This window comes from Cherax quadricarinatus, chromosome 52 (assembly GCF_038502225.1).
Source record: "Cherax quadricarinatus isolate ZL_2023a chromosome 52, ASM3850222v1, whole genome shotgun sequence".
Classification (NCBI taxonomy): Eukaryota; Metazoa; Arthropoda; class Malacostraca; order Decapoda; family Parastacidae; genus Cherax; species Cherax quadricarinatus.
In genome coordinates, this window is record NC_091343.1 from 23,418,360 (window position 1) to 23,441,944 (window position 23,585).

At 41.3% G+C, this 23,585-nt stretch overlaps 2 protein-coding genes across 5 annotated transcripts in view; one reads left to right on the forward strand and one right to left on the reverse strand.

The window, feature by feature from the left end:
* The window catches only part of LOC128696857 (DNA excision repair protein ERCC-8), a 34,041-nt gene that overhangs the window by 8,639 nt on the left and 1,817 nt on the right, over positions 1–23,585 (reverse strand). The window contains exons 1-3 of one of the 3 annotated variants that reach the window (XM_053788279.2): positions 13,038–13,311; positions 7,820–7,971; positions 6,867–7,043 (exon numbers count right to left, since the gene is read on the reverse strand). In XM_053788279.2, the coding sequence (XP_053644254.1) occupies positions 6,867–7,043; positions 7,820–7,921 (279 nt within the window). In that variant the 5' untranslated portion in view covers positions 7,922–7,971; positions 13,038–13,311. Of the gene's footprint in view, positions 1–6,866; positions 7,044–7,714; positions 7,972–13,037; positions 13,312–23,585 lie in introns of those variants that run through there. The other 2 variants (XM_053788277.2, XM_070096156.1) reach the window with 2 other exon arrangements.
* Oscillin (glucosamine-6-phosphate isomerase Oscillin) overlaps positions 16,785–23,585 on the forward strand; it is a 51,427-nt gene continuing 44,626 nt past the window's right edge. For both annotated transcript variants that reach the window (XM_053788286.2, XM_053788285.2), the window contains exon 1: positions 16,785–16,841. In XM_053788286.2, coding sequence (XP_053644261.1) covers positions 16,800–16,841 — 42 coding nt within the window. In that variant the 5' untranslated portion in view covers positions 16,785–16,799. The remainder of the gene's footprint in view (positions 16,842–23,585) is intronic.

Genomic DNA, 23,585 nt, shown 5'->3' on the forward strand with positions numbered 1-23,585 from the left:
TGAAACAAAGCTGAAGGGGGTGGGAGAGTTTCAGTGGAGAGGAATAAAGGGTATTAGGTCAGGGGTTTCAAATAGAGTTAGAGCTAAAGAAAGAGTAGCAATAATGTTGAAGGATAAGCTATGGCAGGAAAAGAGGGACTATAAATGTATTAATTCAAGGATTATGTGAAGTAAAATAAAGGTTGGATGTGAAAATTGGGTTACAGTAAGCGTACATGCACCTGGAGAAGAGAGAGGTGTAGAGGAGAGAGAAAGATTTTGGGAAATGTTGAGTGAATGCATGGGGAGTTTTGAGCCAAGTGTGAGAGTACTTGTGGTTGGGGATTTCCATGCTCAAGTGGGTAAAAATGTTGTGGAGGGAGTAGTAGGTAAATCTGGGGTGCCAGGGGTAAATGAAAATGGGGAGCCTTTAATTGAGCTATGTGTAGAAATAGGTCTGGTAATAAGTAATACATATTTTATGAAAAAGAGGATAAATAAATATACAAGGTATGATATAGCATGTAATGAAAGTAGTTTGTTAGATTATGTATTGGTGGATAAAAGGTTGATGGGTAGGCTCCAGGATGTACATGCTTATAAAGGGGCAACTGATATGTCTGATCATTATCTAGTTGTAGCTACAGTTTGAGTAAGAGGTAGATGGGACAAGAGGAAAATGGCAACAACAAGTAAGAGGGAGGTGAAAGTGTATAAACTAAGGGAGGAAGAAGTTCGGGTGAGATATAAGTGACTATTGGCAGAAAGGTGGGCTGGTGCAAGTATGAGTAGTGGGGGGTTGAAGAGGGTTGGAATAGTTTTAAAAATGCAGTATTAGAATGTGGGGCAGAAGTTTGTGGTTATAGGAGGGTGGGTGCAGGAGGAAAGAGGAGTGATTGGTGGAATGATGAAGTAAAGGGTGTGATAAAAGAGAAAAAGGTAGCTTATGAGAGGTTTTCACAAAGCAGAAGTGTTATAAAAAGAGTAGAGTACAGTGGACCCCCAGTTAACGATATTTTTTCACTCCAGAAGTATGTTCAGGTGCCAGTACTGACCGAATTTGTTCCCAGAAGGAATATTGTGAAGTAGATTAGTCCATTTCAGACCCCCAAACATACACGTACAAACGCACTTACATAAATACACTTACATAATTGGTCGCATTCGGAGGTGATCGTTATGCGGGGGTCCACTGTGTATGGAGAGTAAAAGAAAGGTGAAGAGAGTGGTGAGAGGGTACAAAAGGAGAGTGGATGATAGAGTGGGAGAGGCACTGTCAAGAAATTTTAATGAAAATAAGAAAAAATTTTGGAGTGAGTTAAACAAGTTAAGAAAGCCTAGGGTATGAATGGATTTGTCAGTTAAAAATAGAGTAGGGGAGTTAGTAGATGGGGAGATGGAGGAATTGGGTAGATGGCAAGAATATTTTGAGGAGCTTTTAAATGTCGACGAAGAAAGGGAGGCGGTAATTTCATGCACTGGCCAGGGAGGTATACCATCTTTTAGGAGTGAGGAAGAGTAGGATGTGAGTGTGGGGGAGGTGTGTGAGGCATTACGTAGAATGAAAGGGGGTAAAGCAGCTGGAACTGATGGGATCATGACAGAAATGTTAAAAGCAGGGGGGGATATAGTGTTGGAGTGGTTGGTATTTTTGTTTAATAAATGTATGAAAGAGGGGAAGGTACCTAGGGATTGGCGGAGTGTGTGTATAGCCCCTTTATGTAAAGGGAAGGGGAACAAAACATATTGTAAAAATTATAGAGGAATAGGTTTACTGAGAATACCAGGAAAAGTGTAAGGTAGGGTTATTACTGAAAGAATTAGAGGAAAGACAGAATGTAGAATTGCAGCTGAGCAAGGAGGTTTTAGAGTGGGTAGGGGATGTGTGGATCAAGTATTTACATTGAAGCATATATGTGAACAGTATTTAGATAAATTAGGGAAGTTTTTATTGCATTTATGGATTTAGAAAAGGCATATGATAGAGTGGATAGAGGAGCAATGTGGCATATGTTGCGAGTATATGGAATAGGTGGTAAGTTACTAAATGCTGTTAAGAGTTTTTATAAGGGTAGTGAGGCTCAGGTTAAGGTGTGTAGAAGAGAGGGAGACTAATTCTCGGTAAAAGTAGGCCTTAGACTGGGATGTGTAATGTCACAATGGTTGTTTAATATTTATAGATGGGGTCGTAAAAGAAGTAAATGCTAAGGTGTTTGGGAGAGGGGTGGGATTAAATTATGGGGAATCAAATACAAAATGGGAAGTGACACAGTTACTTTTTGTTGATGATACTGTGCTTATGGGAGATTCTAAAGAAAAATTGCAAAGGTTAGTGGACGAATTTGGGAGTGTGTGTAAAGGTAGAAAGGTAAAAGTGAACATAGAAAATATTAAGGTGATGAGGGTATCAAATGATTTAGATAAAAATTGGATATCAAATTGGGGAGGAGGAGTATGGAAGAAGTGAATGTTTTTAGATATTTGGGAGTTGACATGTCAGCAGATGGATTTATGAAGGATAAGGTTAATCATGGAATTAATGAAGGTAAAAAGGCGAGTGGTGCATTGAGGTATATGTGGAGACCAAAAAATATTATCTATGGAGGCAAAGAAGGGAATGTATTAAAGTATAGTAGTACCAACACTCTTATATAGGTGTCAAGCTTGGGTTGTAAATGCTGCAGCGAGGAGGTGGTTGGAGGCAGTGGAGATGTCCTGTCTAAGGGCAATGTGTGGTGTAAATATTATGCAGAAAATTCGGAGTGTGGAAATTAGAAGGTGTGGAGTTAATAAAAGTATTAGTCAGAGGGCTGAAGAGGGGTTGTTGAGGTGGTTTGGTCATTTAGAGAGAATGGATCAAAGTAGAATGACATGGAGAGCGTATAAATCTGTAGGGGAAGGAAGGTGGGGTAGGGGTCGTCCTCGAAAAGGTTGGAGGGAAGGGGGCAAAGGAGGTTTTGTGGGCAAGGGGCTTGGACTTCCAGCGTGCGTGAGCGTGTTAGATAGGAGTGAATGGAGACGAATGGTATTTGGGACCTGACGAGCTGTTGGAGTGTGAGCAGGGTAATATTTAGTGAAGGGATTCAGGGAAACCGGTTATTTTATATAGCCGGACTTGAGTCCTGGAAATGGAAAGTACAATGCCTGCACTTTAAAGGAGGGGTTTAGGATATTGGCAGTTTGGAGGGATATGTTGTGTATCTTTATACATATATACTTCTAAACTGTTGTATTCTGAGCACCTCTGCAAAAACAGTGATTATGTGTGAGTGAGGTGAAAGTGCTGAATGATGATGAAAGCATTTTCTTTTTGGGGATTTTCTTTCTTTTTGGGTCATCCTGCCTTGGTGGGAGACGGCCGACTTGTTAAAAAAGAAAAAAAAAAAAAAGGAACACTGCAACAAGCCTACTGGCCCATGCAAGGCAGGTCCAAATCTCCTACTGGCTTAAGCCAATGCCCAAACCTAGTCAGGTCAGGTCACATTCACTTAACCCTTTGAGGGTTTCGGACGTACTAGTACGCCTAAATTCTAGCACCCTCAAATCTAGTGGGAGAAAGCTGGTAGGCCTACATATGAAAGAATGGGTCTATGTGGTCAGTGTGCACAGTCTAAAAAAAATCCTGCAGCACACAGTGCATAATGAGAAAAAAAAACTTTGACCGTTTTTTTGGAATAAAACAGCGACTTTGCACTGTATTTTCGTATGGTATTTATTGTTGTATTCTAGTTTTCTTGGTATCATTTTATAGAATGGAGGATATATTACAGAAATTGAGATGATTTTGACTGGTTTTACAATGAAAGATACTTGAAATTGAGCTCAAAGTAGCAGAAATGTTCGATTTTTACCAAATTTCAAAAGTAAACAAATCGTGCCAATGGTCCAATACACGTCAACTGGTGTGTCTAATATTCTTTCACAAGTGTGCCAATAATATTTATACCATTTTTTACACTAATGCAGTAGTCTGCATATCAGTAAATCTTATATTTTTTGTGAGAATAAAAATTCAAAGTGGAAAGCAAAAGAATATAAGAGGGGCCTTGAGACGTGACTAATGACCAGAGGAAATGTCATTTTAGTGCCAGGAATGTCTTTCTTGTTTATTCTGGACCCTATTCGGAAATTGGCATCTTTTGAAATTTGTATGAAATTGGCAAAATTGCTAAATTCTGACCACTGTACTGGATAGTTGAATTTCATAAATGGGTGGTTTCTTGCACCCATTCGATAGAAAAAATGGAGTTCTAGCGAAATATTCATGTTTTTTGTCGACTAGTACAGTGGAATTGGCCGAAAATGGGGCTCAAAGTGGGCAAAATCGCCGATGCGCAAATATCCCCGAGACCGCTAACTTCGCGAGAACATAATTCCGTAAGTTTTCCATCAAATTTCAAACTTTTGGTGTCCTTATGATCGGGAAAAGATTCTCTATCTTTTCATATGAGAAAATTATTATTTTTTTTTTTTTAAATTTGGCCGACCCTGAGAACGAGTTTCGGAGAGGGCCTGTCGACCCTCAAAGGGTTAAGGAAGGCACATGGCAATTAACCTAGTAGCACAAGCTAATCAGGTCCAACTCACACCCACCCACACACACTCACGTATTTCTTCTTTCTTTCAACACACCGGCCGTATCCCACCGAGGCAGGGTGGCCCAAAAAGAAAAACAAAAGTTTCTCCTTTCACATTTAGTAATACAGTGGACCCCCGGTTAACGATATTTTTTCAATCCAGAAGTATGTTCAGGTGCCAGTACTGACCGAATTTGTTCCCATAAGGAATATTGTGAAGTAGATTAGTCCATTTCAGACCACCAAACATACACGTACAAATGCACTTACATAAATACACTTACATAATTGGTCGCATTCGCAGGTGATCGTTATGCGGGGGTCCACTGTATATACAGGAGAAGGGGTTACTAGCCCCTTGCTCCCGGCATTTTAGTCACCTCTTACAACACGCATGGCTTACGGAGGAAGAATTCTGTTCCATTGAGATAAGAGGAAATAGACAAGAACAAGAACTAGAAAGAAAATAGAAGAAAACCCAGAGGGGTATGTATATATATGCTTGTACATGTACGTGTAGTGTGACCTAAGTGTAAGTAGAAGTAGCAAGACGTACCTGAAATCTTGCATGTTTATGAAACAGAAAAAAGGACACCAGTAATCCTACCATCATGTAAAACAATTACAGGCTTTCGTTTTACACTCACTTGGCAGGATGGTAGTACCTCCCTGGGCGGTTGCTGTCTACCAACCTACTACCTAGACTCACGTATTTATCTAACCTATTTTTAAAACTACACAACGTTTTAGCTTCTATAACTACTCGAGAGTTTGTTCCACTCATCCACAACTTTATTACCATACCAGTGCTTTCCCACATCCTTCCTGAATCTGAATTTTTCCAACTTAAAACCATTGCTGCGAGTCCTGTCTAGGCTAGATATTTTCAGCATGCTATTTTCATCCCCTTTATTTATTCCTGTCTTCCATTTATACACCTCAATCACATCATCCCTAATTCCATGCTTTTCTAGAGAGTGCAGATTCAGGGCCCTCAGTCTATCCTCATAGGGAAGATTTCTGATACATGGGATCAACTTTGTCATCCTCCTTTGTATGTTTTCCAGAGCATTTATACCCATTCTGTCTTGGTTTCAGATTACTGCTAACCAGAACTCCCAAATCCTTTTCGCAATCAGTAGTATTAAGATCTACATTATTTAGTCTATATGTGGCATGGTTATTTTCCTGTCCAATGTTTAGAACTTTGCATCTGTCTATATTAAACTGCATCTGCCACTTCTCCGACCACTGCATCAGTCTATTCAAATCTTTCTGGAGTTACAATGAATACAAGAGAACTAAATATCCTATTAGTACATGCTATATGTCTTTTATCAAGTTTAGTTATTTAAAGAATTACAGGTTTGATGTCGACAGCCTGTACTGTCTGCACAGACAGCGCATGCTGTCTGCCAGCTTAGTTCATATTTCGCGCCATGCTGGTGCTGCCACCTATAGGCCTTGCCACTTCAGTATGCCCAGACTTGCCTCTCTCTCACTCACACAGCAGCCTAGCAGCAAGACAGAAGGCCTACTCCCAGCTCTCTCTCGTGGGATGGCCCTGCCCGGGCCATGGGCTCAAACACACAAGCCTGTGTACCCACCACGACTTAACAATAAATGAAGAAGCCTCCGAAGACGTATCATTAACCACCCGCTTGCAGCACCTACCAAACAAACCCGTTATAATTGGTGGCAGCGGTGGGATACTGTAGCGTGGAGTCACTGGGATGCCACTCACAATTCTCGAAGAAATTCGGCAAATTTCGGCTGGATCCTGCTTGTACCTGTGTCTGGATGCGCAAACGTGCAGACACGGCATCAGGATAACTCGTTGAGAGACGGATGCTTCTTGTATGGGATGATGAAGTGAAGATGACTTCATCCCTCTTCCTTCCTCGCTTTTACTACCAGTATTGTCGCGTCGGGACGACGCGCGGTAGGTGGCCGAGCGTATGTAGACAGCCTGTACTGTCTGCACAGACAGCGCATGCTGTCTGCCAGCTTAGTTCATATTTCGTGCCATGCTGGTGCTGCCACCTATAGGCCTTGCCACTTCAGTATGCCCAGACTTGCCTCTCACTCACACAGCGGCCTAGCAGCAAGACAGAAGGCCTACTCCCAGCTCTCTCTCGTGGGATGGCCCTGCCCGGGCCATGGGCTCAAACACACAAGCCTGTGTACCCACCACGACTTAACAATAAACGAAGAAGCCTCCGAAGACGTATCATTAACCACCCGCTTGCAGCACCTACCAAACAAACCCGTAATATCGATTATAATGAGGATTCTAGCATATTAACATACCTGATACTGGTGACTTTGTCTCTGGCCACCCTTAACAGCAGCAACCTCGCTGTATATTCTTCCCTCCTTAATGAGAGAAGTGTCATATATGGCCACACCTCCATCACTGAGGCCACACAACAAATACCGTGAGTCAACACACTCCAAGTCAGCATGTGTCACGAAAGTGGACGAAACCTGTGAATTTTGTGCAATATCAAAATGTAATTAAAATGAAACTACAGTATTTAATAAATTACATAAGTTGTGAGAGTTGTGAAAGAGAATTGCAAGACTAAGATGATAATAATAATAATAATAATAATAATAATAATAATAATAATAATAATAATAATAATAATAATAATAAAAAACAGAAGGAATGGTAAATAATATTTATATCATTATTATTTTATTATCATTATTAATATTATGATTATTATATATATTATTATTATTATTGTTATTATTCACTACTACTATTATTCTTGTTTTCTTTACCATATTAGTATCTTATATTCAAAAGTTGCTTTGCCTAATATCCTAAGATGGATGGGAGGCTTGAACCATGGTCCCAAAATTAGCAGATCCGACACTTTTGGGGCCATGATTGAAGCCTCCCATGAATCTTTCTGTTTATTAAAAACTAATATTTAATTTTGGTTTATTACATATTATAGAAAACTTTTGGGAATGAAAAATATATAATTTGGTAATGAACACATTTCAAGTCTCTGGAGAAGCAACACAATTTTGTATTTTAACAGCTTGATTTCACTTAATAATTACAGTACTGTAATATACTTAGTCAACAGTTATCTAACTCGCAATTCCTCTAAAAAACTGACTGAAGTCATGTCAAAAATTACCTCTTTAAGCTCATGCAATCTAACATCTGACACGACATGACTGGCTGCCAGACAGGTTTGAAGACGTGCTCTGTACCGCAGACTTGACAGCTGACCCAGTCTCACCTTTTCCAAGCTTCTAACTGTGCCAAAGCCAGTATCAACTGGTTTTAATTTCCACCTCCACTTTTCTAAGTCTGGTAGGTCACTGAAGTCTTCATGTAACATATTCCAGACTATATGTGATGCATGCTGGTCTCAAGAAGGACGAATATGACCTAGAATGAAACAAAAAGGGGTTATACTAATAATTATGAATTTAAATGGCTGTAAGTTTATGTTTGTCAAATACATCTGACACATGAAATAAATGAATTAAAAAACAATATTTATCATCAATAAGGCAAATGCACACATGTTGCTTCAAGAGATACAAATAAAAAGTTTTTCTTTATACAATTCAAAATAATGTTTTATTACATGTAATAGAACACTGGTATGCACAAAAGAAAGCCACTAGTATGCAATGTATTTCAGGTACATTGAAAGGCAATGCAATCCCTGCATATTGAAGTAAAACTTCACAGTAGAAGTGTGAGTTATAGTCTGGGAAATAGCAAGGGATCACGAGACCAACACATACCATTATATACTGCAGTCATTGTAAGACTGGTATTTAAAATTTAAATTTGTAACACATTTACCTTTATAACTTACTCTACCATCTATTTCACATCCACCACAGAGAAAAATACAACCATAAGAGACAATCTAGGCCAAACAGGCAAAGGTACAGTATTTCCAGTTGTCTGGTTTCAATAGACAGTTACAGCTACAAGCAACAGGCAGCAAGACATAACTGGATTATGTCCCACTTTCTTTAGTAGACCAGATATACAGTGGACCCCCGCATAACGATCACCTCCGAATGCGACCAATTATGTAAGTGTATTTATGTAAGTGCGTTTGTACGTGTATGTTTGGGGGTCTGAAATGGACTAATCTACTTCACAATATTCCTTATGGCTTATGGGAACAAATTCGGTCACTACTGGCACCTGAACATACTTCTGGAGTGAAAAAATATCATTAACCGGGGGTCCACTGTATTAAGCAAATTTCATAAATTTGCTTGTAACAGATAAGTGAACTGTAGATATCAATCCTTTTGGAGCCTAGTTCCTAGGCCTTTTGTGTATCCATATGTTCTTGCACTACTGTCCACAAGATGGATATGGAGTGCACAATAAACTAGCCACTCCGGTGGCAAAATCTAAATCTCTGATCTTTAGTGTCTCAGTAATACCATGGAGTCTTTTACAGGGAAGTAAATAAAAAAAAGTTCCACAATCTAACCAAGATCAATTATTCTCCTTTGCAAAAAACACACACACTGGTACCTTTTCTAATTTGAAAACTTTTTCTCTCAGAAATGTTAGTCACAAGACTATCACATGAACTACATAAATAAACAAATTTAATGATCAGTTATCACAGTATAACCTTTGGTATTTTAGCCAGGAGCAAGACACCTTTACCTTTGACTGAGCTTGAGAGATTTATCTAATCCCAGAACCCGGCCTTTGACTAGGCTTAAGAGATGGAACCAAATCTTTTACCCAAGTTTGCAAAAAAGTAAACTAAATGCTACAGATAAACACTAAAAGATGACAAAATAATAACTGAAACTGAGGTGAGGTACTGCTTATAGAAAGGTTCAGAGTATATTTACAAAAAGTAGATAGTTTTTATGAAGCAGATAACTGAGATAGCCACCGGTGGTCTGGTGGCTAAAGCTCCCGCTTCACACACGGAGTGCCCGGGTTCGATTCCCGGCGGGTGGAAATTCCGACACGTTTCCTTACACCTATTGTCCTGTTCACCTAGCAGCAAATAGGTACCTGGGTGTTAGTCGACTGGTGTGGGTCGCATCCTGGGGGACAAGATTAAGGACCCCAATGGAAATAAGTTAGACAGTCCTCGATGACGCACTGACTTTCTTGGGTTATCCTGGGTGGCTAACCCTCCGGGGTTAAAAATCCGAACAAAATCTTATCTTATCTTATCTTATCTTATCTCAAGTAATTATTTCTGGATGATGACCCAACCAAAAAAGCAACAGAACCTGACTCTGTAATATTATGGGCTTTAAAAGTGTGTGCAGAAGAACTGAGCTATCCACTTGGAAAATTTTTAAAATTTCACTTCACAAAGGAAAACTGGCAAATAAATGGAAGATGACACACATTATGCCAACACAGCCTCTCCTCACTTAATGACGGGGTTCTGTTCCTAATACTGCGTCAGTAAACGAATTCATTGCTAAACAAGGAGTACAGTGGTGCCCGAGTTTCGTACAGCTCCCAACTCGAACAATTATGTACATGTATTATCGTAAGTGCTTTTGTAAGTGTATTTATGGGGGGCGAAACAGACTAATCTAATTTACATTATTCCTTATGGGAACAATTCGTTAGGTAACGGCACTCGAACAGCCTTCTGGAACGAATTATAGCCAAAACTTGGGGTACCACTGTATATTATAATGGTAATGGGTTTATGTCAACCATCTTTGTTATTGCTTTAATGTCACCCTTGCACCATTTATAACATTTTTAGTATATTTTTAAAGGCTCATACAGAATTGTACTGTACATTGCAATAAACAGAATAGAGGAAATCAGCTCTAATATACATTATTCAGGTATGCATACTGGTCAGAGAGCTCGTCGTAGGTTCAAGTCATCGGTAAACAAGTGCGTTGCTAAGTGGTGAGAGGCTGTATTTAAAAAAAAGGTAATAAGAAACTCTTTTAAACTATACGCTTACTTTGTCAGCAAGTAACGTAAAAATATTGATAAAGGAGCAAAACATACATGGTTTTTAAGCACAACATACAAGTATGTCGCTGAGTCAAAAAGAAACACTACCTTGCACTTGCACAACAGGGTCGGCACTGTGTCAGTGACAGTGCTCTCTCTACCTAGCATGTAGCATCTTATCTCAGATATGTGCACACAACAGCCAAACACCGAGTCACTGGAACTGTGAAGCACACAGTTCCATACAAGGATTTTTGTAATTTTTTCATGTACTAGGGGATGGCTACTAAAATTAAGCTTAAGGATTATATACCTGGAGTTTACCTGGAGTTTACCTGGAGAGAGTTCCAGGGGTCAACGCCCCCGCGGCCCGGTCTGTGACCAGGCCTCCTGGTGGATCAGAGCCTGATCAACCAGGCTGTTGCTGCTGGCTGCACGCAAACCAACGTACGAGCCACAGCCCGGCTGGTCAGGAACCGACTTTAGGTGCTTGTCCAGTGCCAGCTTGAAGACTGCCAGGGGTCTGTTGGTAATCCCCCTTATGTATGCTGGGAGGCAGTTGAACAGTCTCGGGCCCCTGACACTTATTGTATGGTCTCTTAACGTGCTAGTGACACCCCTGCTTTTCATTGGGGGGATGTTGCATCGTCTGCCAAGTCTTTTGCTTTCGTAGTGAGTGATTTTCGTGTGCAAGTTCGGTACTAGTCCCTCTAGGATTTTTCCAGGTGTATATAATCATGTATCTCTCCCGCCTGGGTTCCAGGGAATACAGTTTTAGGAACCTCAAGCGCTCCCAGTAATTGAGGTGTTTTATCTCCGTTATGCGTGCCGTGAAGGTTCTCTGTACATTTTCTAGGTCAGCAATTTCACCTGCCTTGAAAGGTGCTGTTAGTGTGCAGCAATATTCCAGCCTAGATAGAACAAGTGACCTGAAGAGTGTCATCATGGGCTTGGCCTCCCTAGTTTTGAAGGTTCTCATTATCCATCCTGTCATTTTTCTAGCAGATGCGATTGATACAATGTTATGGTACTTGAAGGTGAGATCCTCCGACATGATCACTCCCAGGTCTTTGACGTTGGTGTTTCGCTCTATTTTGTGGCCAGAATTTGTTTTGTACTCTGATGAAGATTTAATTACCATATCTGAGTAATTGAAATTTCTCATCGTTGAACTTCATATTGTTTTCTGCAGCCCACTGAAAGATTCGGTTGATGTCCGCCTGGAGCCTTGCAGTGTCTGCAATGGAAGAGACTGTCATGCAGATTTGGGTGTCATCTGCAAAGGAAGACACGGTGCTGTGGCTGACATCCTTGTCTAATGTACAAGTATAAAAAAAAGAATTAAAGAAAAAAAGACTCATTATACTGAATGCTATCAATAATATCGAGTGAAAATGGGTGCTGCAGTTCTGCAGTGCCCATACTCGAGCTGCCACTGGGTGTAGGTACACAAAAGTACAGTTATACATATTTAGGTGACTACAATTATCATACATAGTAACATGTGTATATTACCTAAGATAACACAAAAATTACCTAGGATAACACAATTACCTAGGATAACACAAAATTACTTAGGATAACACAAAATTACCTAGGATAATACAAAATTATCTAGAATAATACAAAAAATGAGACATGACTTATTTCCAAAGCATGATTGATTATTACATTAATGGGGAGAGAACTAAACCCATAGGGGTCATACAATGCCTCGGGAAATGAAGAGCATTCAGGCTTGATTCAAGGAACTGGAGCATTGTTCAAATTCCTTAGATCAAGAACCTCGTGGCCTGGTGGCAAAAGCTTTCGCTTTCACGACAAGGGTCTGGGTTTGATTCCCGGCGAGGGTAGAAACACTGGACATGTTTCCTTACACCGGTTGTCTATGTTTTACCCATCAGTAAAATGGGTACCTGGGTGTTAGTCGACTGGTGTGGGTCGCATCCTGGGACAAAATTGACCTAATTTTCCCAAAATGCTCAGCATAACAAGCAGCTTTCTATATACATGTAGCAGTATGTCACTGATGTCAGCTATGGTCTGTATACCATGTACATGTACTTGTAGAAATAAATATATCATTATATTATTATCATTATTATTAACCCAATGTACTATTTGCAAAGAAATAAAATTTGATTTGATTTGATTTGAACCCCAATGGAAATATATTAATGTATGTTAATTTATGTAACTATATTTATATGTACCTGTACCAGAATAAAAACTTAATAACATCAAGGAACCTTCTCTGAGGATCAGCCATTGATGATTGATGCCCTTCATAATTATATTTTAATGAGGAAAGCGATAAACCCGTAGGGCTTATACAGAGCCTGTGTAATGGAAGGCATTGAAATTTAATCTAAGCATGGGAGGAAAGATAATTCCAGTTCCTTGGATCAAGAACCCCTCACCAGCATCAAGGCAAAATAATGCAATAAGGTACAATAATACTATGCCATTTCGAGATTAAAAGTGGTAAAATGGTATCTACATACTCCATTAAATATACCAACCTTCAAAATTTTGAAGTTAATCAGGGAAGCTTGTCTCCACCTGCCACAGGGACACAAAATTTGGGAATGACCTATATAACAGCGTTCATAGGTCACCTACACATGTAAAAACTCGCATGAATATTGCCCAAGACATATTATACAAGTGTTAAAAAATTTGAAGCCGATTGAATAAGGCATTCTCGAGTAGTAAACGAAAATGTGTGAGAAAGCCAACGAAAATGTTGCTTAGAATGCCACAAAAATAGGAAAGTCTCCCCTTGTTAAAACTAAAAAAAAAAAAAATAGACCAGAGAATTTTATTTATTTCCAGTTTTATTTCATTCATTTGCATTCTGCTTAAGATTCTGTATAATCCTGCAAGAGAAAAAAATACTTTTTTTAAATCCAGTTCATTGTCATGGCAGAAATATTCTGCTTAACCAGATTTTCCTTAATACATAAACATAAACCTAGGACCCAATCTAACTTTGTTATTTTTTTAAACACTACCTAACAGAATACTCCATTCGACTGATCGACACCATGCCTAACCCTTCTAGGGTAGGGTAGGTGCCTGAGCCCGAGCCTTTAGCTCATAAGACTGTCATTCCCATTTGCCCCCTTGGGGCGGGGATGGCAGACCAGAGAGGCCTAGCTTGTGGCTAGGCCTGGGGACAGTTGGTCCCAAAGATGAGGAGGTACTTGTGCCTCCTCCCATGGGAGACTTAGGTCTCAGACACTCCCTAAAGAGGGAGCCAAGGCCGGGCCACCACTTGGAAAAGGCCCGGGCCGGGAGAATACCGGCTAATCTTTACCTAACCTAACCATTCGACTGAAGAAAAAGGCCTGAGCTTGCTACCATCTGCAGCTCATAAGACTGCCATCCCCACGAGCCCCTTCGAGGCGGGGCAGATGGCAGACCAGAGGCCTAGCTTCTCCCTACGACTGTGGCTAGGCCTGGGGACACTTGGTCCCAAAGATGAGGGGGTACTTGTACCTCCTCCCATGGGAGACTTAAGTCTCGAGACACTCCCCAGATAGGGAGCCAAGGCCGGGTCACCACTACTTGGAAAAGACCCGGGCCGGGAGAGTACCGGCGAATAAAAAAAAAAAATCGACTGAATGTACAGCAATGCATGCAACCATATGACCTGTCTTTGTAATACTCATTTGTGCTTTATAGTTATGTTTACAATAATGTTTTATCACTGATTTTATCATTGCTTAGTTAATCTTAAGTTAATTTTAAGCCAGCCCGTAATGCTAGTTAGTTAGTTAAAGATTAGCCGGTATTCTCCCGGCCCGGGCCTTGTCCAAGTGGTGGCCCGGCCTTGGCTCCCTCTTTAGGGAGTATCTGAGACCTAAGTCTCCCATGGGAGGAGGCACAAGTACCTCCTCATCTTTGGGACCAACTGTCCCCAGGCCTAGCCACAAGCTAGGCCTCTCTGGTCTCCCATCCCCGCCCCAAGGGGGCTAATGGGAATGACAGTCTTGTGAGCTAAAGGCTCGGGCTCAGGCACCTACCCTACCCTAGAAGGGTTAGGCATGGTGTCGATCCCGTAATGCTATTTTTTTTTTTTTTTTTTTATTCGCCGGTATTCTCCCGGCCCGGGTCTTTTCCAAGTAGTGGTGACCCGGCCTTGGCTCCCTATCTGGGGAGTGTCTCGAGACTTAAGTCTCCCATGGGAGGAGGTACAAGTACCCCCTCATCTTTGGGACCAACTGTCCCCAGGCCTAACCACATTCCCCGCCCTCACGGGGCTCGTAGGGAGAAGCTAGGCCTCTGGTCTGCCATCTGCCCCGCCCCAAAGGGGCTCGTGGGGATGGCAGTCTTGTGAGCTGCAGGTGATAGCAAGCTCAGGCCTTTTGAGTTCCCGTAATGCTATGCATATAAGTGGCTTTGGCATGCTGCTCTTACCTGTATTTTTTTGTACCTCTGTATGTATGCTAAAATTACTAAATAAATAAAAATAAACTTTATCCTTTATCATTTTCATTTATTATTAGCATTTTTTCTTTTCTTCTTCGGTCTGTAATGTTGAGGTACAGTCCTTGGACCCATTATGTTCTTCTGTAATGTTGAGGTACAGTCCCTGGACCCATTATGTGATGATGTGGCTTACATCTCTGTCTATGTTAGAGATGAGGATGACAATGACAAATTTATTTTAGCATGATACATGTTTGTACAAAGGAAGGTAATAATTTGGTGAACATGCCAAAAGCCCCTTTATATGCAGAGCATTTCGAGCATACTTAAGACTAACTTAAGATTAATAAGGCAATAACAGTGCAGTAATTTTACGTATGGTCATTAAGTGAGTTACAACGAATACAAGAAAACTGAATATTTAACTAGTTCGCACTATATGGCTTTAGTAAGTTCAGTAGAGAATATTTGTAGGATGAGGAACAGGATGGGGGCAAGAACTGTGCCTTGTGGAACAGCTATTTACTGAAGCCGCCTCAAACTTCACTCTGTTTACTATTCCAAGTTTATTCTCTATAAGGATTACAATGCTGAGTTTACATGCCTAGCCATGCCTAGCATGGCTTGGCATTTCGGGCAGACTTAAATTAAATCTTAAGTTTAAAATATTACAAAATTATGAGGTAAGTTGGTATTATGGCTAAGTGACTAAATACTAGTTTGTGAGTTTAGCAATGTGAATGCTTTTGTTTTGGCACAGTACATAGTTTCAGTATTGGAGTATCACAGGCCAACTTATGACTAGTTAAGATTCATTGTTTTGAGATTGAGATTGATATTTCTGTTTATGGTCAAATGGGTGAGTGAGTGTAAGTGTGAACCACCAGGTGGTTTTTATGTAGTTTGTTGACGGGGTGTATCAGGGAGATAAGATGTTTTCTGATGGTAGTTTTGAAGATGATGAATGTGTCTGCAGTTTTAGAATTTTCAGGTAGGGTGTTCCAGATTTTAGGGCCTTTGACATACATTGAATTTTTGTAAAGGTTTAGTCGGACAAGGGGAATGTCATAGAGATGTTTGTGTCTGGTGTTGTGCATGTGGGTTCTGTCACAACTATCAAGAAAGCGTTTTAGGTCAAGGTTAATATTGGAATTTAAGGTCCTGTAGATGTAGATTGCACAGTAGTAAGTGTGGATGTGCTGAACAGGGAGTAAGTTTGGATCTATGAAGAGTGGGGGGGGGTTGCCAGGGATGGGATTTAGTGATTATTCTTACTGCGACTTTTTCTTGGGTTATTATTGGCTTTAGGTGTGTTGCTGCAGTTGATCCCCAAGCACAAATAGCATAGGTGAGGTATGGATATATAAGTGAATGGTATAGTGTGAGAAGGGCAGTTTGTGACACGTAGTATCGTATCTTGGAGAGGATCCCCACCGTTTTGGATACTTTTTTGGTTATGTGTTGGATATGGGTGCTGAAGTTCAGGTTGTTGTCGAGGTATAGGCCTAGGAATTTGCCCTCATTATGCCTGGCAATTAGAGTGTTGTCGATCTTAATATTAATTTGCGCATCTCCTGCTCTGCTACCAAACATAATGTAGTAGGTTTTGTCAGTGTTAAGCGTAAGTTTATTGGCTGTCATCCAAGTCGATATTTTGATCAGCTCCTCATTAACAATGGTGTTGAGGGTGGCAAGATTAGGGTGAGAGATGACATAAGTCGTGTCGTCAGCTAAGAGAATGGGGTTCAGGTGTTGAGATACGTTTGGAAGATCATTGATGTATATGAGGAAGAGCAGGGGACCAAGGACACTTCCCTGCGGAACTCCAGTATCAAGTGGCTGTGTTGTTGATGCTGTGTCTTTATGGTGACATACTGATACCTATTAGTAAGGTAAGATTTGAAATATGCAAGTGCATGGCCTCTTATACCATAATGGTCAAGTTTGTGGAGTAGGATGCCGTGGTCTACTGTGTCAAAAGCTTTTCTTAGGTCAATAAAAATTCCTAGTGGATATTCCTTATTTTCCAATGCTGTGTAAAGCAGATCTAGCATTTTTATGATTGCATCGTTAGTGCTTTTATTTTTCCTGAATCCAAATTGGCAGGGGTTGAGTATGTTTTGTGCCGTTATAAATGAATATAGTCTCCTGTGCACGAGTTTCTCAAAGATTTTGGATAGCAATGGTAAGTTTGATATTGGCCTATAGTTTTTTAAATCTGTAGGGTCACCACCTTTATGTATTGGTGTAACCCTTGCCGTCTTGAGTAATTTCGGGAAGGTGCTAGTTTCTAGTGACTTGTTAAAAAGTAATGAGATAGCATGCGAGAGGACATGGGCTGCTCTCTTGTACAATAATGGTGGGAGATGAGACAGATTCCCTGAGTTATTTTTAAGTGACTTTATAATCTCGGTGACTTCCGTGGGCTCAGTTGGAGCAAGATAGAAGGAATTTGGGAAATTCCCATCTAGGTAGTCCCCGGCATGGGCATTGGTACGTGGGATTTTATTGGCGAGATTAGAACCTATGGTTGAGAAGAAGTCGTTTATCTTGTTAGCTGTGTCAGTGGGATGCAGTGGTGTTTCATTAGGTTTAGTTAGGACAATATTCTTGTTTTTTTTTCAGTTTGTGGGTCCCTAGAATCTGAGAGAGTGTTTTCCAGGTCTTTTTTATATCTCCTCTTGTGTCAGTGAATCTACTGGAATAGTATAGTTGTTTGGCTTTCTTTATTACTTTGGTGAGGACTTATGAATAGTGTTTAAGAATATCTTTGTGTATTAGGCCCTGTCTATATTGCTTTTCAATATTCTATTTCTTAGGGAGTTATAGATCCATCTACCAACTTTTTATATTATTCCATTATCATGCATTTTGTCCACTATTACACCATTGTCGCATTTGTCGAAGGCTTTCGCAAAGTTTGTGTATACTACATCTGCATTTTGTCTGTCCTCTAAAGCCTCCAAGACCTTGTCAGTGAGTGGTCCAGTAGTTGGGACAGACAGGAGTGCACTTCTCTAAACCCATGTTGCCCTGGGATGTGTAACTGATGGATAACTAGATGGGTGGCGATCTTATTTCTTAAACCCTGGTATGGTGTGGCAAGATAGACTGATGTGGTGTTGAAGGATGACTGGTGTGGTGTGGCAGGATGACTGGTGTGGTGTGGCAAGATACTGGTGTGGTGTGGCAGGATGACTGGTGTGGTGTGGCAGGATGACTGGTGTGGTGTGGCAAGATACTGGTGTGGTGTGGAAGGATGACTGGTGTGGTGTGGCAGGATGACTGGTGTGGTGTGGCAGGATGACTGGTGTGGTGTGGCAGGATGACTGGTGTGGTGTGGCAGGATGACTGGTGTGGTGTGGCAGGATGACTGGTGTGGTGTGGCAGGATGACTGGTGTGGTGTGGTAGGATGACTGGTGTGGTGTGGCAGGATGACTGGTGTGGTGTGGCAGGATGACTGGTGTGGTGTGGCAGGATGACTGGTGTGGCAGGATGACTGGTGTGGTGTGGCAAGATACTGGTGTGGTGTGGAAGGATGACTGGTGTGGTGTGGCAGGATGACTGGTGTGGTGTGGCAGGATGACTGGTGTGGTGTGGCAGGATGACTGGTGCGGTGTGGCAAGATACTGGTGTGGTGTGGAAGGATGACTGGTGTGGTGTGGCAGGATGGCTGGTGTGGTGTGCCAGGATGACTGGTGTGGTGTGCCAGGATGACTGGTGTGGTGTGGCAAGATACTGGTGTGGTGTGGAAGGATGACTGGTGTGGTGTGGCAGGATGGCTGGTGTGGTGTGGAAGGATGACTGGTGTGGTGTGCCAGGATGACTGGTGTGGTGTGGCAAGATAGACTGGTGTGGTGTGGAAGGATGGCTGGTGTGGTGTGGCATGATGTCTGGTGTGGTGTGGCAGGATGATTGGTGTGGTGTGGCAGTGCTGTGTCATGCTGGTCCAGAAACTGTAGAGCTGGCTCCTGCTGCTCACGTGAACACCCTTGCAACACTAGTCTTTGGAGCCCTTGCAACACAGGGGGAGGGTTAATCATAAATGATGATAAATTTTATCTCTACAAAACAACACACACACACACACACACACACACACACACACACACAAACACACACACACACACACACACACACACACACACACACACACACACACACACACACACACACACACACACACACACACACACACACACACACACACACCCTCCAAGTCGTCATATTTTGTTTCATCCTCTCTAAATGTCAGAACTACTTCAGCAAACTCTCTTCAGCCCTCTGAATAATACTTGTAGTAACCCCGTACATTCTAATCTCCAAACTGAGAATTCTCTGCATAATATTCACACCTTACATGGCCCTTATACACATCTCCACTGCCTTCAGCCTACTCCTTGCAGCCAGGAGGACGTCACCCTGATCTATGGGATAGGTCACAGGCATAAGGTCAGAGGTTGTATGTTCATTTAACTCGTGTCGGTTCTCTGAACTATTCATCTACAATCCTGTCAGACACTGCAACTTCTTGGGATCTTAATACTTGGGAATTCTTCGCTTGCCTAACCCTTGGGCACGACCTACTTCCACATTGGACAAATGTGACACCACCTACGACTGCTGCACCTCTCCTGCCTACGGTTTATAAGCTGCTTCTCCGCTCATATGCCATATTCTATTCAAGATTGATGGACTGACCACATCGACTCAAGGTTGAGGGACTGATTACCTCATTCTCCTCCTGTTCAAGTTTCTCCTTTGTATGGACTGATGAAGCCACTGTGTGGCGAAAAGTTTCCTCAATAAAGTTACCCAAGGATATGTCCTAAGAGTTACTTAACTGTTTTAACCTTTAAGTTTTAAATAAAAAGTCACTTTGCCTGACTTTATTTTTTTTTGGGGGGGGGGTGAGTCTAGGTAATTACACGATGTACTTTCTACCCTCTATCTAGATTAAGGACTATCTTGCATCATCTGTCGTAATGAAAACAGAGAGGAAAATTGTATCATACCATACTGGAAAAATGGTTTGGAATTTACTGGAGACATGAAGGGGATGGAAGGAATGGACTGTAACTACCTTTACTTAACAATAATAATAATAATAATAATAATAATAATAATAATAATAATAATAATAATAATAATGTGAAAAATACTGTATATTATCCGGAAATACGGTAATTTATAGGTAAATAGATGCCCTATATTGTATTGAATAAAAGTGTATTTTTAAAAAGAGGGCAGTCGCCATTTTGGTTTGGATGAGCCAAGTAAACGTTAGTGTAATGGGAAGAATTTTTCGTGCTCTAGAGGTTAAAATTGGGCTGACACCTCTCAGATAGGAGGCGAAATTGTTGGATGTGCATTCCTGCATAACTTGAGATATCAGGCGACTGGATAAGACAACTCCAGGAACCTCAGATAAGTCTGTTATGTTATAACTCTGGCCGGTTGTTATTTTCATGTATAGACAGTGAGGTTTTCTGAGTATGATACAACTTAATCTCCAGTCAAATTGGTGAGTGTTATGATTAAGATATATTCTCCTTCTGTTACATAAATGTGTGTATATACTATAATCCTTTTTTAATTTTAATATACAGTCCACAAATTTATATATTTACCAGCATTCCTGGTGATGTATATTTCATTTATAATTAATAAGTCCAGAGCAACTTGTGTATATGACAGTGGTAGGTATCGAAGGAGGACATTTTTTGCGACCTAGGTGTCCCAAATTCCTACTTGTCTAACTGATAAATAATAGTTATCTATGTTCATTTACTGTTATGTATATAATGATACATTCAGATAAATGCAATTTTCCACAAATAATAATAATAATAATAATGATAATAATAATGCGGGATAAAGGAATAACGGGAAAAGTTGGTAGATTGATCTACAACTTCCTGACAAACAGAAGACAAAGAGTAATAGTCAACAGAGTAAAGTCCCAGGCAGCCACGGTAAAAAGCTGTTCCACAAGGCACAGTACTCGCTCCTATTCCATTCCTCATCCTCATTTCTGACATAGACAGAGATGTAAGCCATAGTTCCGTGTCTTCCCTTGCGGATGACACCCGGATCACCATGGCAGTGACCTCCATCGAAGACACTATGAGACTCCAAGCCGACATCAACCAAATCTTCGAATGGGCCACTCAAAACAATATGAAGTTCAACGAGGAGAAATTTCAATTACTCAGATATGGAAAACTTGAAGAAATTAAAAATGTGTCAGGGTATACCACAAATTCTAATCATACAATAGAGCGGAAAAGTATTGTGAAGGACCTGGGAATGATAATGTCAGAGGATCTCGCCTTCAAAGACAACAACAATGTATCTACCTCATCCGCTAGGAAAATGATAGGATGGATAATGAGAACCTTTAAGACTAGGGACGCCAAGCCCATGATGATTCTCTTCAAATCGCTTGTGCTCTCTAGGCTGGAATACTGCTGTGCACTAACGGCCCCCTTCAAGGTTGGCGACATTGCAGACCTGGAGAGTGTACAAAGATCTTTCACGGCGATAAGGCACCTAAACTACTGGGAACGGTTGAAGGGCCTTGATCTGTATTCCCTCGAACGCAGGCGAGAGAGATACACGATAATATACACTTGGAAGGTCCTGGAGGGATTGGTACCAAACCTGCAAACGAAAATCACTCCGTATGAAAGCAAAAGACTCGGCAGGAGATGCAACATTCCCCCGATGAAAAGCATGGGCGTCACGAGTACATTGAGAGACAACACAATAAGTGTCCGGGGCCCAAGACTGTTCAATTACCTCCCAGCATACATAAGGGGGATTACCAATTGACCCCTGGCTGTCTTCAAGAAGGCACTGGACAGGCACCTAAAGTCAGTACCTAACCAACCAGGCTGTGGTTCGTACGTCAGCTTACGTGCGGCCAGCAGTAACAGCCTGGTTGATCAGACCCTGATCCACCATGAGGGCTGGTCTCAGACCGGGCCGCGGGGGCGTTGACCCCGAAACCCTCGCCAGGTAAACTCCAAGTACTACAAGTACATGTACAAGGTATATAGGCCTTGCTGACATCAATGACATACTACTATATAGAAAGCCCCTTGTTATGCAGAGCAATTCGGGCAAATTAGGTCCTTGTCCCAGGATGCGACCCACACCAGTGAACTAACTCCTACGTACCCATTTTACTGATGGGTGAACATAGATAACTGCTGTAAAAAAACACGCCCAATGTTTCTACCCTCGCTGGGAATCGAACGCAGACCCTCGCCGTGTGAAGAGAGAGCTTTACCGATTAGTGTCCCAGCTTCTAGAAGGATCGGGTACCTCTGTAGCACAATTATTAACTCATTAAAATCAATTCCAGAACTGTTTTCACACCAGCTGTGTTGGATTCATCTGTAAAAACCTGCATTTGTGGTCACAGTGGTGGCCCATACTAACTTCCCTATGTTGTCTAGAAATATACCTTCTCTTCTCTTCAAATAGCTTGTTCTCTCTAGGCTGGAATATTGCTGTACAGTAACAGCCCCTTTCAAGGTAGGCAAAATTGCAGACCTGGAGGATATACAGAGAACTTTCACTGCATATATAAGTACAATAAAGCACCTAAATTACTGGGAACGGTTGGAGTCACCTGACATGTATTCCTTGGAACGCAGGAAAGAAAGATTCATGATAATATACACTGAGAGAATTTTAGAGGGACTAGTCCCAAATCTTCACACGGGAATAACTCCCTACGGAAGCAAAAGACTCGGCAGGCAGTGCAACATTCCCACAGTGAAAAGCAGGAACGTCATCAGTATACTAAGAGACAACGTAGTAAGCGCCAGGGGCCCAAGACTGTTCAACTGTCTCCCAGCATACTTAAGGGGAATTGCCAATAGACCCTTCCTGGCTGTCTTCAAAAGGGAGCTGGGCAGGCACCTAAAGTTCCCGAACAACCGGGCTGTGGTTCGTGCGATAGTTGGCATGCAGCAGGCCCTTATCCACCACAAGGCCGTGTCATGGACCGGTCCGCAGGGGCGTTGAACCCCGCGCCCCGATAAGTAAGTAAGTTTATTCAGGTATACACAAATACAGTTACATAGAATTATCATACATAGCAGCATATATGTAGGGAACCTAGGATAACCCAAAAAAAAGTCAGAGTGACTTATTTCAAGGTATCCTTCAGGTACATCTAGTTGGATGTATCTTATTAGAACCAGCTGGTCAGGTGGTTAACGCACCGGCTTAGAGTTTTACGACTCACTTTCCGTGAGTTCCACCCATTCCCTGATTTGTTTGCAATCGTGTTATTAAGATTTCATGAGTCATCTTGTTAAACTAATCATCGAATACGTGACCCCAGAAAGTAGCCATTACTTGGTGAAGCATCTACAGAACATTGGAAAGGGCGTAAAGGTATATAACCAGACTAGTTCCAGAACTGAGAGGAATGTAATTTGAGGCAAACCGATTTAATTTTGAAGCATGTTTTCTTACGCTTTGCTCACTGCCAATTTTTAACAATTTCCTGTTTTTCTCCAACTCGTGTTTTCTTGAAGTTAGGTTAAGTAAATTTAGATTAGTTTATGATGGATTAGGTTAAGTTGTAGTATCCTTTAAAGACTTATATAACCACAAT